Source organism: Panulirus ornatus, chromosome 20 (genome assembly GCF_036320965.1).
Source record: "Panulirus ornatus isolate Po-2019 chromosome 20, ASM3632096v1, whole genome shotgun sequence".
NCBI lineage: Eukaryota > Metazoa > Arthropoda > Malacostraca > Decapoda > Palinuridae > Panulirus > Panulirus ornatus.
In genome coordinates this window covers 66,636,008-66,654,580 of record NC_092243.1, presented here as the reverse complement: position 1 = coordinate 66,654,580, position 18,573 = coordinate 66,636,008, and the positions used below count along the sequence as shown (strand labels likewise).

The 18,573-nt window shown below is 39.1% G+C and overlaps 2 protein-coding genes across 4 annotated transcripts in view; one reads left to right on the top strand and one right to left on the bottom strand.

The window, feature by feature from the left end:
- Nucleotides 1-402, top strand: part of Taldo (transaldolase) — a 35,613-nt gene extending 35,211 nt beyond the window's left edge. For all 3 annotated transcript variants that reach the window (XM_071675103.1, XM_071675102.1, XM_071675101.1), the window contains one exon: nt 229-402. In XM_071675103.1, coding sequence (XP_071531204.1) covers nt 229-271 — 43 coding nt within the window. In that variant the 3' untranslated portion in view covers nt 272-402. The remainder of the gene's footprint in view (nt 1-228) is intronic.
- On the bottom strand, nt 287-12,606 carry ND-39 (NADH:ubiquinone oxidoreductase subunit 39). The gene is made up of 8 exons (XM_071675100.1): nt 12,481-12,606; nt 9,490-9,704; nt 8,805-8,996; nt 7,196-7,297; nt 5,746-5,879; nt 5,457-5,618; nt 3,691-3,878; nt 287-737 (listed from the first exon to the last, which is right to left on the bottom strand). The coding sequence occupies exons 1-8, from the start codon at nt 12,542-12,544 to the stop codon at nt 562-564; spliced, it is 1,233 nt and encodes a 410-aa protein (XP_071531201.1). The 5' UTR covers nt 12,545-12,606; the 3' UTR covers nt 287-561.
- Nucleotides 12,607-18,573: the final 5,967 nt, after the last annotated feature.

Sequence of the window (18,573 nt, the reverse complement as noted above, 5' to 3'; positions counted from 1 at the left end):
TCTTCTTATTCAACTGCTGAATCACCTTTTTCCACTTAACTTCGTTTTTCAATTCAAAGCTTTTCTTTCTCATAAAAAATAAAAAGTCACAGGCCTCACTATTAAAGTGAACTTGTAATCATTATTGTTCATCTGAAACTTGAGAAAAGGGAAGAGCGATAACTCAAAACTGGCTAAGAGGTAAGAATGTCTGTGGAATATGTTAGCTAAAACAGGTTTACATTTCAGGGCTGCTCCTGGCCGGTCTCTCCTCTGCTGCTACAAGGCATGAAATGAAAATCCTATACTAGATTGTAACTTTATATTTATATCTCCTGAAATTCATGTACAATACTATTTACAATGTCTTGGAGTATATCTATATTTTCTGGATATAGATTTTTAAATAAATAAGTAAAATTCTATGTGTTGTAATTGCCAGTTATTTCATTTTCAATTCATAAAAATGATCTCCAAGATGAAATGAGAAACTACTATTTTACAATTAGTTTACAAAATACATGACCTAATTTTCAAAACATACATGGTTTACCACTGACCTATACTTATCATAACTATAATTCAGTTTGCTGAAATGAACTTAGGAGGTTCAGGGGGTTCAAATTCACCAACTTCTTCTTCATAGTAGCGATCAGCTCTGAATGGTTTAAGCTCCCAATCTATGCGATCCTCCATCTTTGTAAGAGTGACCCCAAGATCCTCCAGGGTGGGTAGACCTGTTGTTACATCTGACACTGCTTCCTGAAAGAGCATATTAAATGTGAAACATCACATACATAATATATCTACAGACTTGAGTCTTCAAAGGCAATGCAAGAGACATTTCTTAATTCAACAATCTCTCAGTTATAAAACTGAAGGTAAGAGAGAGGTGTGGTAATAAAAAGAGTGTAGTTGAGAGAGCTTAATAAGAGGGTGTAATGAAATGGTTTGGACATATGGAGAGAATGAGTGATGAGAGGGTGACAAAGCGGATTCATGTGTCAAGAAGTGGAGGGAACAAGGAGAATGGGGAGACCAGATTGGAAGAGGAAGGATGGAGTGAAAAAGAGTTTGAGTGATCTGGGCCTGAACATGCAGGAGGGTGAAAGATGTGTACAGTATAGAGTGAACTGGAACAATGATGTATACTGGGGTCGACGTGCTGTCACTGGACTAGACCAGGTCATGTGCAGCATCCAGCAGAAACCATGGAGAGGTGTGTGGGGCATGGCAGTGGATAGGGAGCTGTGGTTTCGGCACATTACACAAGACAGCTAGAGAATGGATGTGATCGGATGTGGCATATCCTCCTCTTATCCTGGCACTACTTTGCTAATGTGAGAACAATGATAAAGTATGAAAAAAGTCCTTGTTATTCACCACCAACAATGAACCTGTGTATGAAATTATGACTGTGTTCACTATAAAAAGAAAAAATCCTTCCATGTCCTCCTCACACATACTACAACTTTCCCTTACCTCAAGTGTTAGTGTGGTGTAATATTTCTAAATATATTCATGTTATTTACTACCAAGGCTGTGTCAATGTATGAAGTCATAGAGAAGAGTTGAAGAATAAGCTTCACAGAAATGACAAAATGTCATCACCATGTCTTTCTATCGTGTCAGGAGCAAAAATGTCATTCACACTCCAAGCGTTCACTTATGACTGAACTGAACCAAAACAAAGGTTAGTAACATTGTGCATTTTCTTTTAATTTAGAAAGCTAATCTATCATTTTATAGTTTCTGTTTTTCATGGCATGAAAATGTTTTGACCATGCACACCATTCATGGGTAAAGCAAGCAAAATATGTGGTAATTGCTATGAGCTAGCCTTGCCTGATGGCAAAATCTCAAAGTTGGTGATCAATGGAAGGTAGATATTTCCTTCCTCCTTCCACTTCTGACTTACAGATCCACACAGTCAGTCTTTGTCTACTAACCCTCACCTTTATCTTTAAACCTTTTGGCACACCCAGGTCAGCTTTCAATCCCACCACACTTTTTAAGAACACTTTTCTCTTACTATATCCTTACTTGCACAGCCAATCATCCTCAAACCACATATCACCCTGGTGCATCTCATTTCCAGCATGTTTACCCTCTTCCACTCTTTTGCCTTTAAGTCCCCAAACTATTGAGACTAATATACCTTCTAACAAACCCCTTTTTTTCTTGCACATAATCTTTTTTTTTTCCATAAACTCCTTAATGCATACAGGACCTTAACCATTTCTCCCATACGTGACTCACTTCAGCCCCTATGGCTCCATGCGCCACTACATCAACTCTCAGGTGCCTATAGCACTCTACTGGCTTATGGCCCTCCCATTCAAAATTACAATGACATCATCTTGTCTCATACCCCCACTGCACCTCACTACCGTACTTTCGTTAACATTTACTTCCAACTTTCTCCTTTCAAACACTCTATCAAACTTTGTCACCATCTTCTATAATTTCTCTCGGGAGTCTGACCCAGGAGCCATGTCATCTGCAAACAGCAAATGATTCCTCTCCAGTCATGACAAAAATCCACATCAAGGCCAAGCCTTAATGGAAATATAGCAAAAATCCTGAAACAGAAAAAGAAAAGGCAAGGTAAAGTATCTACAAATTTTTAAAGTAAAAAAAATAACCTGTCTTTTAAAAGGTGTCAGGTCATACTTACTGGGAAAGGCATGAGAAGGTAAAGAGTTCCAAAGCTCTGACATGTAGGGAAAGAAAAAGTTTTCAAAACAGCCCACACTCGAGTTGCCATTGGCCACACAATAATCATGTGATGCAGCAGCTTGACAAGTATTGCGTGATCTAGCTAGAGGTATGAACAGACAAGCAGCCAGCTCTTGGGAGCAAAAACCAAAGTAATACCTATAGAAGAGGGAAAATGAACCTACATTGCAGCATAGGGCAAGGGGGTCAAGTTTGAAAGTTAGCCTGGGACAGCTTATAAGTCAGACCACTTTTAACTCAACTCTGTCAAGTAAGGATGCAATCGTTGGAAATGGTAGATGTCAAAGCATTAGGATGATAGTTAAGAGGGATCAGAACGGTCACCTTTCTTAGGAGTGGAATGTATCAATGCATGCTTCCAAGGAGAAGTTTTGGTTTCTAAACAGAAACGGAACAGACAAGCAACCACATGTGCAAGTTCAGAGGCACGCTCTTTCAGGATACGGCAATGTATGCCATCAGCATCTTATATAAAACCTTGCTTGTGTCCAGAGAAAGAAGTGCTTTTCGGTCAGTCTGAAAAGATACAATTCATTCTCTCCAAGAGCAAGTGGTTCCCTCAATCATGAGTGTATATGCCTCAGGTATTCCCTCAAGTCAACCCATCAGCAAATACAGCACTTGCACCTCATGTCAAGTGTCCCACCTGCAACAAAATCTATGAAGAGTTTACAACTATTTGGGAAAAATATGACAATATTAATATGTTTTGTAATCTTCCTCAACAATACGTAAAACCCAATAAGTCTAGCTAGCTAGTTCAAGTGAATGAATGGATCTATTATGAAGAGCTCTGGTCAAAAAAGAGGCAATAGGTAAGAATAAAGGTATAAGCAACTTTTTAATGAAAATACAACTACACAGAAACTGAAGCTCATACTGTGTAAACGAATATTCACTTGGATAACACTAAATATTCACTTAATGAAAGATGGTACACAATGAAATTCAAGAAAAGTCAGAAAAATATACTTGCCCGCTCCACTTTATCTCTGGAAAGAGAATTAACTGGCCAAGATGGACAGAACTCTGTGATGCGTGCCTTTAGCTGAAAGGCCCAGTCCCACTTCATATCATATCTGATGTAGCCTTTACTCTCATCCTTACGCATGACACGATGGAACCAGTCAACAAGTTCACAAAGCTCATAGCGACGGGGTCTGTAAAATAATGCATATAAGAATATCGGAAATGAGATGTTTGAGGAAAATGTGTGGTGTGAGGTGGTTTGATCGAGTAAGTAACGTAAGGGTAAGAGAGATGTGTGGAAATAAAAAGAGCGTGGTTGAGAGAGCAGAAGAGGGTGTTTTGAAATGGTTTGGGCACATGGAGAGAATGAGTGAGGAAAGATTGACCAAGAGGATATATGTGTCGGAGGTGGAGGGAACGAGGAGAAGAGGGAGACCAAATTGGAGGTGGAAAGATGGAGTGAAAAAGATTTTGTGTGATCGGGGCCTGAACATGCAGGAGGGTGAAAGGAGGGCAAGGAATAGAGTGAATTGGAGCGATGTGGTATACAGGGGTTGACGTGCTGTCAGTGGATTGAATCAAGGCATGTGAAGCGTCTGGGGTAAACCATGGAAAGCTGTGTAGGTATGTATATTTGCGTGTGTGGACGTGTGTATGTACATGTGTATGGGGGGGGGGTTGGGCCATTTCTTTCGTCTGTTTCCTTGCGCTACCTCGCAAACGCGGGAGACAGCGACAAAGTATAAAAAAAAAAAAAAAAAAAAAAAAAAAAAAAAAAGAATATCGGTAGATTCATTTTTATCATTCATTCATGATATTCATGAGTCAAATTCATAGACACTGCACATGGGTATACAAATAAAAGTAAATATGATATATGAGTATACTGATTGAAAACAGTAAAAAAGTGACAAGAGCATTCACCAGTTTGCCTGAGATACCCCCTTTACCTCTTACTAATATCAATTCTATCATATTTGAGGTAAAAAATAATGCAAGATGGCTGTATTGATCATTAGCTCTGAAAACCCTTAGTGATGAAGTGAATAAAGGAAGGAATGAACACCTCTGACCACCACCAACATAACCAACTTCCTTTCCCTTCAACCTCACTAATGGGATTGACTTTTTTTTTACTATAAATGTGGAAGATTCCATACCAGTGAGAAAATTAGGTTTAAAAGTCAAATTAGGATGTAGCAGAGATATTTCCAGAAAAAAAAAAACTTCAAATATCTTACTTCATTTCTTATGTATATGTACCGAAATAAGGTATAAATTTGTACACTATTTGAACAAACTTTATCCCTGGGGATAGGGGAGAAAGAATATTTCCCACATATTCCCTTTGTGTTGTAGAAGGCAACTGAAAGGGGTGGGAGCAGGAGGCTGGAAAAGGAACAGAGAAGGGGGCTAATTGAGGACTTTCCCCTCTAAGATTCAGTCCTCTGTTCTTGAGGTATATGTATAAAATACAAATTAACATTCATAATACTATAACATACAAATTCAGGTAGGATACAGACTGAGGAAGTGTGAAAGATTTTTAAGAAGCTGTACATTAAATGATCCACCTCATGAAATTGGGAACAGAATGATAATACCATAGAAACACAATGTCTATAATTGCCTCTATGGTAATCAATAATCGAACACGTTAGTAAGTTCACAGTTGGCACAGGAGCCAAACTAGATAAACCCATACCACTACATTACATTAATTAGGAGATCAAATGACAATGCACTAAACCACAGGAAGTAGTATTTACCCAACAGCCTCATAGGTTTTGCCAGCAGCATCTCGTTCTTTCAATACATTGACAATCCCCTCAGCAACATCACTGATATATACAGGCTGTTTCCAGATATCTTTGCCTGCCTTTGGTAGTGGGACAAGAAGGCCTTGATGACGCCACAAACCAGCATAGTACCTATTAGTTTAGAAAATATATTGCACTAAAACAATCTTACTTTGGAGGGTATAATCAATAAACAGTTATATATATAACCATGTATCATCCTTAGTCTCCTAGTACATTCAATCTACAGTTTTCTTACCTCAAGAAACGATCTTCTTGACCATATACATCACTGGGCCGGAACACTGTGGCTTCTGGAAAGGCATCCCTCACAGCCTCTTCACCAAGGCCTTTTGTTTTCAGAAATTTGGAACCACCTTTAAGTAAATAACCCTGAAAAGATAGTAAGTTTCACAGATAGTGTTGTTATTACACTCTACAGCTGTGATGTACAAAACCACAGCTTCCTATCCACAACTAGCCCCCAAAGCCCTTTCCATGGCTTCCACCAAACACTTCACATGCCCTGGTTCAGCCCACAAACAGTATGACATCCCTGTATATCACATCACTCCAATTCACTCTATTCCTTGCAAGCCTCACATCCTCCTGCATATTCAGGCCCTTAACACTCAAAACATCTTTTACTCCATCATTCTGCCTACTTCTACCTTTTCCTTGTTCCCTCCACTTCTGACATGTATACCCCTTTTGTCATCCTATCCTTTCTAATCCTTTCAGTATGTCCAAAATATTTTAGAACACCCTCTCCAGCTCTCATACATACTCCTCATACTACCTCACCACTCTCTTATCCTATCATTTCTTATTCAATCAACCCATCTTATACCCCATCCAGTCCTCAAATGTTTTCCTTTAAGTCCCATGCCTCACAACCATACAACACCAATGGGATTACTATAACATCAAACATATCCATCTTTGGCCTTAAAAGCAGTAACATTTTTCCACACATTCCTTAATGCAACTGGGACCTTTGTTCCCTCACCCACCCTACAGCTCATTTCAACTCCAATGGTTTCATTCACTACCATATCCACTTCCAAGTATCTAAAATACCCCACTTCCTCTAGTTCTCTCCAAACTCACTCCAAACAACTGTCTACAATGCTAAACCTCAATAACCCCACTTTTATTCACATTTACTGTAAATCCTCTCCTTTCACACACTCTCCCAAAGTCAAAGCACCAACTTCTGCAATTTCTTGCTTAAAAAAAAATGACTTGTTTCACTTCCCTAGATCCCCTCACCCTTAACAGGCTGCTTACTTGCTCTTCTTTCTGATACCCTAGCATTTACCTCCCTCACCATCCTGTCTTTAAACAAAGTGACAGCCATAATGACATCAAACACCACTGCCACAGACCCACGTTCACCTTGAACCATTCACCCTCCTGTCTTCCTACTTGCACAAACATCTTGTGCTCTTGATTAAAACTCCTCACCACTGAGAAGCTAACCTCACACACCAAACTTTTATATCATTTACATGATCTTCTTATATAATTATATACTAACAGGATTACGTATATCTCTTGTGCCCTCCTCAATTATTTCCACTTAGTCTAAGGTGTTCACTGATGTGTGTTACTTTCAATCTATGTTATTTCTATGCTGTGCTAAATCTAAATATTCATTAAAGTGACATAATTCATTTTACTTTTTCAATAAACAATAAATGAATTACCTCATGGTCAACATTGGAGTTGAGCGCTGACACATGGATGAATTTTTCAACCCCCATCTCCTTACAAATCCGAGCAATGCGATGAGCACCTTCCACATGAACCTGGTGAGAACATTAAACACAAACATATGAAATAATTAACACAACAAATAAGTTCATACACACATTTAAAAGGAACAGAGATAGGGATGTTGAAATACTTAAGAATGCTAAGGAGCAGATAAATTACCAGATAAAAACTGCATCATCAAACTACAAATGGTTGCCATCAGTGATTTCATTTCCAGGGCACACAACTATCCTCCATAAAAGACTAAACAACACTCTGGCCATGCAGCAGCTGTTCAAAAACCACCACTCACAACATTCAGCCAAACCTAATACTTCCCTTAATATGACAATCAAAAACCTACATAAAATTCATCCTGACAATACAACTTTCGCACCCTTCACTCCTACAACACCACCCTCCAGGCCCCATGTACCCTTCCTCCTACCTCCCCACATCACTAACTGAAAACAAAATCAACTAAATCATCACACATTCACCTAAGCACAGCTTCTGATGATTGTTCCACAACCACCCTACATTCGAACAACCTTTTCTCAAACGATCTTAATCTCTTCCTACAAGACCTCTCTCTTCCAACAAAACCTTCCACTGCTCCAAACAAACTTAAGGGTGAATATCATCTTATGTGTAGACCTCACAGTCCTATCAAAGCACCGCAGCACTATAGAGGCAACAATAAATATGCAACACTACATAAAACACTGGCTTGCATTAAACAAAACGCCTCCAACACCAGAGAAATTCAATCCACTTCTTAAACTCTGTTACACATGATTACAACCTCTCTAACCCTTACATTACCCTCAACAATTAGGCACTTCCAATCTGCAAAACACCAACTATACTCAGCATCACTTATAATGTCCACAACATTCATTCCTACCGCAAACATTATCAAAATGTCTTTAATTTCAAGCTCCACTTCAAACTATGCTTCAACTGCCCAGCACTCACTTATGTATGAGCAAACATCAAAACTACAAACCACAAAAATCAGGACATTAAAAAAATACCATTCATACAACAACCACAAACATTCAAAACCTACTCAATGAAACAAAAATAATTCCAATAAAATCCATCCTAACAAGTTTGGCACCCAACTCAATGCAACAGTAATGACTCTATCCCATCCAAGCCACTTTAAAATCACACAGAAAAAGAAACATCTTTCATATGCCACACTCTTCAGCCACCTTTATTCATGGATTCCCTATTCCTAACGAATATGATAATGATGGAACCACTTACCAATCTTCCCCTATGACTTTAGAGTTCAGAGTGGAAATTCCTTCAGCTCTGGACCCCATAAGCAAGGGTGATTAACCCACCCTAAGTAAATGAACAAAGGTACGATAATCAATCAAACATTTCCTACTCTCAGTGTTAACTGTGAGCAATAAACCATCCACTCTAACATAAAACTATGATTCATGATCTTCAACCAGATCTCCACCACCTAAATCCTCAAAGACGAGAATATATTCTTACAAAGACTGAAATCATACAAGGAATATATCTATATATCTTACTCACCTGTTCAAAAGAAAAGTTCATAGTTTCCCAGTCACGTCCAACAAGGTTGATAGCAACGTTGGAATGTTTGACAGCTTTACGAATGGCCTCTTCATCACACAAGTGATATGGCATGAAGAGCACCTGCCCCAAGTCACCCACTACCTTCAGCCGCAGCACATCATAGTGGTCACCACGATATGGGATAATAATCTGTAAGGACATAAATTCTAGAATAAATTATAAGCCTGCCTCATTTTCTTTATTTTTGGTTGACTTTACCCAGATATTTTTAATGCAACACATCTGCAAGAACTAGAACAACCTTTGAACATCTTAAGAAACCATCACTAAAGCATGAGCACTGGTGCAGATCTGATTCTGGGAAAGATACTATAGTTTTTGAAGTGTCAGCCTAACTTTCAGCAAAATGAAAGGATACATATTATTGAAAATCATTTGTACTAAACATTTCTTGCCTATTTATGACTTTGCAGTTGTAAGAATGCATGCAATAGATTCTATGTATCATACCTTAACTTGCACGTAAGATCAAGTAAACCAGAGACATACTAATCGAAGTTAATTATAAAGGTTCTCATCCCTGACAATACTAGCTAACAATTAATAACACTGATAACCTTCCTATTCAGTACACAGGACAATGTCCCTATTAGCAATGAACACACTGCAAATGATATCTTACCTGGGTTCCACTCTTCCCAAGACGGTTGCAAACATAGCGACCTACGAACCCTGAAGCTCCAAATACAGTGGCCACATTACCAGAGAAGGAGGAGCGTCCTCCTCGCCCCTTCCTAAGAGAAGCGACACTGGGTGTACTCAAAAACTGTATATCAGATGACGAGTAGCGTTGCTGTACTGCTGCTACTGTTCCAGCCCGAGTGAGAACCCCACATCCTAAAGAGGAGAAAATGAAAACAGTTTAACCTAACACCAAAAGAAGTCTTTTAGTACCTTAACATATGTTGTTTTTCTTCTTACGGAGGGGCTACTTCTCCATTGCTCCTGGAGATAAAAGATATGGACTGTATACACTTAAAGGGAACTTAGACTTGAGTTGGTTTGATACATGGTTGATGAAATTCAATCCAAGCAAATGTAAGGTAATGTCAATGGTACAGAGTGAAAGATCTCATCACCATCTAGCAGGAATAAGCTTCAGGACTGTGCGAGAGGGACTTAGGAGCCAACATCAAAGTCTCACATTAGGAGAATAAAACAGGAAACAAACTCTTGCAATTATTAGAATTGCTGTCAAGTATTTGTAAAAGGAAATATTTAACAAGCTATTCATACCCTACACAAGGCTAAAATATGCTTCTCAAGTTTGTTAAGTGTATCTAAAGAGGCACAAGCTAATAGAACAGTTCCAGAGGACATCAATGATGGTACCAGAATTAAGAAAGCACATAGGAAAATGCTATAGGCTTTAAATTTGCCAACCTTGGAAGGCGAGTTGATCATAACATTGAAGTTTTTAAACAGATTTATGATGTGGACAGTGAACAGTTCTTCAAGAAATGAAGAGACAGATCAAGCAAAGAACATAACAAGAAATCATGCAAGAAACTTGTTAAAAATGTTGTAAAGAAGTACTTATGAAGTGTGAGATTCGTGAAGGAATGGAAGAGACTGACTGGGGATATGGTTAACACAGACAGCATTCATAGAATTAAGTTGTATGATAGCAGAGAATGTTCATGAAAAGGGGCCCTACACTTGTAAAACTCCCTCCTCATACAAGTAGGGTATTACAGTGCTGTTTTTTCTTTTACATCAGCTGAGACAACATGAGTATCTGATGCCCTAATCAAAGTAATCTCATTGATACTGGCACTAGCTGAAGCGGGAGTCAGCGATGCTATTTCCAGTGTGGCGGGGTAGTGACAAAAACTGGATAAAGGCAAGACAGTGTGAATATGTACATGTGTATATATGTATATGTCTGTGTATGTAATGTTTATTATTTATTTACTTTGCTGTCGCTGTCTCCCGCGTCGGCGAGGTAGCGCAAGGAAACAGACGAAAGAATGGCCCAACCCACCCACATACACATGTATATATATATATATCTGTGCATGTATATGTTGATATGTATATGAGTGGATTGACCATTCTTCATCTGTTTCCTGGCACTACCTCTGATGCAGGAAACAGTGATAAAGTATAATGAAAAAATAATAATAATAATAATAATAATAATAATAATAATAATAATATTATCCCAGGGGATAGGGGAGAAAGAATACTTACTATGTGTTCCCTGCATGTTGTAGAAGGCAACTAAAAGAGGAGGGAGCAGGTGGCTGGAAATCCTCCCCTCCCGTTTTTAACTTTTCCAAAAAAAAAGGAACAGAAGATGAGGCTAAGTGAGGATATTCCCTCTAAGATTCAGTCCTCTGTTCTTAACGCTGCCTCGCTAATGTGGGAAATGGCAAATATATATGAAAAAATATATATACTTATACAGATAGTGAATATGTATCGGCAGAAATTGACAAATGCGGCAACATCGACATCAACTGTGATACTTCCCTCCTCAAGTGTGTCTGCTGGGTAACTGATAGTGACTGCTATGAAATTATTTGGCATCCATTTGCATCTCTCTCTTTACCCTTACCAAGGTCATAGCCTTGGAACTGTGGTTGGGATTCACAATGTGAAGATCTTCATTTGTGGTTGTTGATAACATGGCAAAGATCTTTCGCGACTGTCAACCAACTGACGTGATGTTCTGAGTATGGCATGGGACACCTCTGGTAGCTGTATGTGAGTGTGCCTTAAACGGTTTGGGGCATTTCAAAATCCTGGGTACGATAAGCTGAATTGGGAAACAATTTCTGGAAACACAGATAATGTTACCATGCCTTTTGCCCATATAATTTCAACTTAGCTGCTTAAAAACCATTAAAACACCATGGAGGATATTACATAATTTTTGTGTACATGTTGATATGTGTATACATGTATATGAGCATGTATGGACGTTCATGTGTTTATAAGCAGATGGGCCATTCTTTATCTCTTTCCTGGCGCTACCTCACTGACGCGGGGAACGGCGATCAAGTATAATAATAAAAAAAAGCCAGATGCTTCTAAATAATAGATCTATCAACTGCATAAGAAACAAATTTCTAAAATCCCGTGGGGTGTAAGCTGCACAAATGCTGTTCATTCTTACCCCTTGGACATTTCCTTGTGTATCAGGTTAGAGAGAACTAATTATCTACAACCTTTATTTTCATTCCCATATATAGAGGAGGTTCAAGTGTTAACAGCCATATATCTTCCTGGGAAGTTAATTTTGCTGGTAAAAGACGATCTTCCCTGATCATGAAATGTGACTGGGTCCAGATGTATTCAATCCACTCATCTTCATTCCTAATATCACATCATTAAACGAAATACAACTCAGATACTGTTCTCTCCCTAGATGCTACTCGTTATTTCAGGTGTCTATACGTATAATGTGGTTGGTGTAACACTACAGTGATGAAATACTAAAGGCCGGGATTCGATCAGCTGATGGATAGAGGGCCCTGACCCACGTAAACAATATGGTTTTGGCTGATGTGGAAGCTCATATCTTTGCCTTCACTATACATACAGTTAAAGTTTGTTCACAGAATGCATGAAGACTTTATATAAATTCATGAGATAACAGAAGGCTCACCCAGCAAAATTGTGTTTTTCTGCAGAGCCATCACAACACTCCGGTTGACCCCTGGCGGCCACATTGCGAACTATGAAACATTTATATCATCTATTACAAAAGTGAGAAATCTTGCCAGAAACCCAGTTACTGCAGACTATTTCATACAATTTTAATTCCAAAGTGTGACCGAAATTAAAAGGTAAAAGTATAAAAAAGTGCATTTCTAAAAAATTTGGGTTGTGTTCTAGTCATAAGGCCGGATTCAGACTCTGACTTTTTGAAGAGAAAGTCTCGTGTCGAAACGATCAATGCCAGTGTGCAAGACCTTCTGTACAGTGTATTTCCTCATAGTTTAGCTGTTTGGCCAATAAATCCCTGTTTTCCAGCTGTCTAACTTGTAATCCCCAACTGTCCAGCTGTTTAACCAGCGATCCTTTATGTTCAGTTGTGGTAATCCCTTCTTGTTATCAGACAAGTAATCCCCTGTAACCTCAGTGATGTCCAGCTGTCAGACCTGCAATTCCTTGTTACTCACTCAGCTATCTAGCCTGTAATACACTGATATCTAGCTATCTGACCTGTAATACCCTGTTGCCCAGCTATCTGACCTGTAATACCCTGTTGTCCAGCTATCTGACCTGTAATACCCTGATGTCTAGCTATCTGACCTGTAATACCCTGTTGTCCAGCTATCTGACCTGTGATACCCTGTTGCCCAGCTATCTGACCTGTAATACCCTGTTGTCCAGCTATCTGACCTGTAATACCCTGTTGTCTAGCTATCTGACCTGTAATACCCTGTTGTCCAGCTATCTGACCTGTAATACCCTGTTGTCTAGCTATCTGACCTGTAATACCCTGATGTCTAGCTATCTTACCTGTAATACCCTGTTGTCCAGCTATCTGACCTGTAATACCCTGTTGTCTAGCTATCTGACCTGTAATACCCTGATGTCTAGCTATCTTACCTGTAATACCCTGTTGTCCAGCTATCTTACTTGTAATACCCTGTTGTCCAGCTATCTGACCTGTAATACCCTGTTGTCCAGCTATCTGACCTGTAATACCCTGTTGTCCAGCTATCTGACCTGTAATACCCTGATGTCTAGCTATCTTACCTGTAATACCCTGTTGTCCAGCTATCTGACCTGTAATACCCTGTTGTCCAGCTATCTGACCTGTAATTCCCTGTTGCCCAGCTATCTGACCTGTGATACCCTGTTGTCCAGCTATCTGACCTGTAATACCCTGTTGCCCAGCTATCTGACCTGTGATACCCTGTTGTCCAGCTATCTGACCTGTAATACCCTGTTGCCCAGCTATCTGACCTGTGATACCCTGTTGCCCAGCTATCTGACCTGTAATACCCTGTTGTCCAGCTATCTGACCTGTAATACCCTGTTGCCCAGCTATCTGACCTGTGATACCCTGTTGTCCAGCTATCTAACCTGTAATACCCTGTTGCCCAGCTATCTGACCTGTGATACCCTATTACCTAACAGTCTGACTTGCAATCCTCTGTAATGAAACGAGATGACCTGTAATCCCTCAAACTACATTGATTTTCTGTCAACTAGTTAACAGACAACCCTAGAAGTAATTTGTCACCGGAAACGCCATGCGCTCCCAGTTCCTGATAAATAATGTTCTATGAGTATCCCATTATTTTTTTTAATCATTCCCTGTAGCATATCCAAATAAGATAATTGCAACCTGTGATTCGAAAAATAATGAAATGACCTGATTATAACGTTACAATTTCGTAATTTGCGTATCCAGAGATCTTAATTATTACAAGAACATACGAAAACTTTCAAAGTAACTTAGCCCCCTAACTTGGCATAAATGGTTACTGGTTTGTAAATGGCAATCGTGATCCTCTTCCATGAAGATTACATTTTGCCTGGGTCATGGGCTGGCTAGGATTATTCATTTTGGTTTCCTGTGATGATGGAACTTACAGGGAATTAAATAAACCCATCATGTTATTTATCTCTTTCATCGATTGGTACTGGGTAAAGAACACAAAATAATATCTATTCCCGGGTGAAGAAAACACAAAAAATCTACTAGAAAAAAAATAATAACCCAAGTGGACTACAATTTCTTCAATGTGAAAGACATTGTTATCAACAGACGTTAGGAAATCAGACTTAAAAGACAATTGAATTATGTGAACTGCTTTAATAAAACTGTAAATGTAATAAACGCTTTCGCTGTGACATCTGAAATTTGTTAGACATGTTAGCTGAGTCAGGTGGGGTGATAAGTTTTGCTAGGTATGTTTTTTTTTTTTATTTAATACTACATTTTATTTCGAGTATTTCTAAAGACTTCCACACTTTTGTTGGGAACGTAAGACCAAGACGTTTCTTTATTGCTGCAGAGAGAGAGAGAGAGAGAGAGAGAGAGAGAGAGAGAGAGAGAGAGAGAGAGAGAGAGAGAGAGAGAGAGAGAGTATTCTTGTCAAAATGAAACATATTCAGCTGTATAAGTAAGCTATGAAACTTGGGAACATGGAGACTTATACGTCTAGGAGTCACTTAAAGTGCACTCATATTGTGCTGGGATACACATACTTTATTCCACAATAATGATAATGATAATAATAATAATAATAATAATAATAATAATAATGATAATAACAATGATAATAATAATGATAATACTAGCGATAATAATAATAATAATAACAATAATAATAATAATAATAATAATAATAATAATAATAATAATAATAATAATGATAATAATAAAGTGACAGCATAAAAGAAATGTGCGTTGAAATCGTCACACAAAAGCGAGTAAATAAATCAATAATAAAAACATTTATTCCCTTTACACTGTTACGTCATACTAGGATTCACCTGTTGTGATGAAGTTCATGTTCCAGATAATTTGTCCTTTGAAGCGACAGACTCTCACGTAAACTTTCACATGATAGAAAAAACAAAGTTTTTTTTTCTTTTTTTGCTGAAAGACGTAAAAGTGTAAGACAAAAGCTTGAGGCCAGGTTACAATTGTGCTGTAAGGTGAAGCTCAACAAGTGAAGAAGAAAAGTATCTAACAATATCATTAGTTGACGTAATAGTGTTAGCTTACACTGATGCAAGTGGCTGGTCAACAGTAGAGAAAAAAGAAAATGTTTACTGTCCAAGAAAATGGGTGGACAGATATTACTAAAGAGGGGGAGGGGGTGCTCAATTGTTGGTGTTCATACCTCGCACTAATGACTATAAAATAACAGCCACCAGAGCTGTATCATCGGCGAACAACAGCTGACTCGCTTCCCTACACAAGCCCTCCCATCCCCTACAGACTGCATACTCACCCCTTTCCCCAAAACTCTTGCATTTAGCTCCCTAACCACCCCATCCATAAACAAATTAACCCTGAGAACATCACACAGCCCTGCCGCAAACTGACCTTCACTGGAAACCAGTCACTCTCCTCTCTTCCTACTCGTACACATGACTTACACCCTTGATAAAAACTTCTTACTGCTTCTAGCAACTCACCTCCCATACCATATACTCTTAAAACCTTTCACAGAGCATCTCTATCAGCCTTATCATATGCCTTCTCCAGATCCATAAATGCCACATACAAATCCATCTGTTTTTTTGAAGTATTTCTCACATACATTCTTCAAAGCAAACACCTGATACACACATCCTCTACCACTTCTGAAACCACACTGCTCTTCCCCAATCTGGTGCTCTGTACATGCCTTCACCCTCTCAGTCAATACCCTCCCATGGAATTTTCCAGGAATACTCAAGAAACTTATACCTCTGTAGTTTGAACACTCACTCTACCCCCTTTGCCCAATGGCACTATGCAAGCATTCCGCCAATCCTCAGGCATCTCACCATGAACCATATTCACAGAATAACCTTGATTACTGCGTACTGTAAATGTAGCAGTGTGTTTTAAAAATTCAGTCGTGTGAATTCGTCCAATAGTGCTTTGCATTTGGTTGGGTCATCATGAGGAACTGAGTCTTTTGACAACAAAGACAGATAATATCACAACACATTGCTTTTCGCGTCATGAAGCATTGGTTACAAAAATAGTAACAACAAGAACTGAAAAGTGTACTGAAAAATGTGACAATGGGAGGCTACACAAAGATAAAGTTGCGCTACAATATGCAGATAAGACTGAATATTCATTGTTGTGTAGATAAGATTATTGGCCTGCGGAGAAACGTTTAGAATTTGGGTAGGTAATCACTCCAGTTTATGGCCTTATAGTGTTCGGACCGGTGGACGTTTCTCGCTGTCATAACGAAATTTCTTTCAGCAAAAAAGATTTCAATTTGTTCCTGTAATATCTTTATTCAAAGATAATCGCAGGTCTTACACTACTCTATGACTTTTATATTACAGTTGTATCAAATCTTTTTATGAAAATTCGACAAATGTAGTTGATCTAATATTAAAAAAAAAAACAGAAACAATTTGTTCCTTTAGAGTGTAATGTATGGTAGCCTATATGAAGGTCTGTTTAGACATTTCTTGGTAATGCATAAAGATAGAGAATTTCTAGCCTCCCACACTCTTAGTTTTGTAAGACCCTTAACCCCACATATACTTATGAAGCGGTCGAGGGGAAACCCCTTACCCCATATATTCTCATGAAACGATTGAGGGAAACCCTCTAGGTCTAACCCCCACATAGACTTATGAAGAGGACGGGGAAACCCTTCTAACCCCATATATAAAGCGGCAGGGTAAACCCCTCTAACCCCACCTATACTTATGAAGCGTCTGGAAACCCCATATATACATTTAAAAGTCGAGGGAAACACCCCTAACCCCACATATACCTATGAAGAGGCAGGAGAAAACCCCCTAAACCCCACATATACTTATGAAGAGACAGGGGAAATCCCCTTAACCCCACATATACTTATGAAGGCAAGGGAAAACCCCCTTATACTTTTAAAAAGACAAGGGGAAAACTCCCTTATACTTGAGACAGGGGGGAAACCCTAACCCCACATATACTTATGAAGAGGCAGGGGAAACACCCTCTAACCCCACATATACTTATGAAGAGGCGGGGAAAAAAAAAAAACTAACTTCACATATTCTTATGAAGAAGCAGGGGGAAACCCCGTAACCCCACATAGACTTATAAAACTACTGAGGTGGGAAACCCCTCTCCCCCTTACCCCCAAACAATTATGAAGCAGCCGGGAGGACCCATGGTGGGGTGAGAGCAAATAAGGCCAATTTCTTTTTTTCCTCTCGTCTGTTCCTGATTAATGTGTGTTTGACGGGAAATAATGACGAGAGACTGTAAGATTACTTTTAGTAATGGGTGTCAATTGCCTAGGAGGTAGTATGAATACTATAACCTAATTGCGAGAATAATGAGTTTGTACGCTTACAATTATACTGTTACAGAATAATGTACGTCAGCAGAAATTCGCGACCTCTGCGTTATAGTAATTGCTCATATATCTATATCGGATCGCTACCTTACAGGAGGTGGCAATCTACCCGTGTAAGATGATATAGGAGGTGGCAATCTACCCGTGTAAGATGATATAGGAGGTGGCAATCTACCCGTCTAAGATGATATAGGAGGTGGCAATCTACCCGTCTAAGATGATATAGGAGGTGGCAATCTACCCGTGTAAGATGATATAGGAGGTGGCAATCTACCCGTCTAAGATGATATAGGAGGTGGCAATCTACCCGTGTAAGATGATATAGGAGGTGGCAATCTACCCATGTAAGATGATATAGGAGGTGGCAATCTACCCGTGTAAGATGATATAGGAGGTGGCAATCTACCCGTGTAAGATGATATAGGAGGTGGTAATCTACCCGTGTAAGATGATATAGGAGGTGGCAATCTACCCGTGTAAGATGATATAGGAGGTGGCAATCTACCCGTGTAAGATGATATAGGAGGTGGCAATCTACCCGTGTAAGATGAAGCATTGAGAAAAAAAAACCAAGTGCCAGCCATATGTGGTGTGGGGACTGTGGCCAGTGGCTGACTCATGGATTGCAGCAGGTGGCACGGAAGGTGCGGCTATTAGCTCCAATTACAGGGGACAAGGTGCCTGTTAATGTTGATGTATTATAGATATTG

Excerpts from the sequence above, each read along its gene's own strand:
- ND-39 (XM_071675100.1), bottom strand. The coding sequence starts at position 12,544 with ATGTGGCCGCCAGGGGTCAACCGGAGTGTTGTGATGGCTCTGCAGAAA. Across the intron at positions 3,879-5,456 it reads AAAACCTATGAGGCTGTTGG|ACCCCGTCGCTATGAGCTTT; the intron begins GTAAATACTACT and ends ATTATTTTACAG. Across the intron at positions 738-3,690 it reads AGATAAAGTGGAGCGGGCAA|CAGTGTCAGATGTAACAACA; the intron begins GTATATTTTTCT and ends TCTTTCAGGAAG.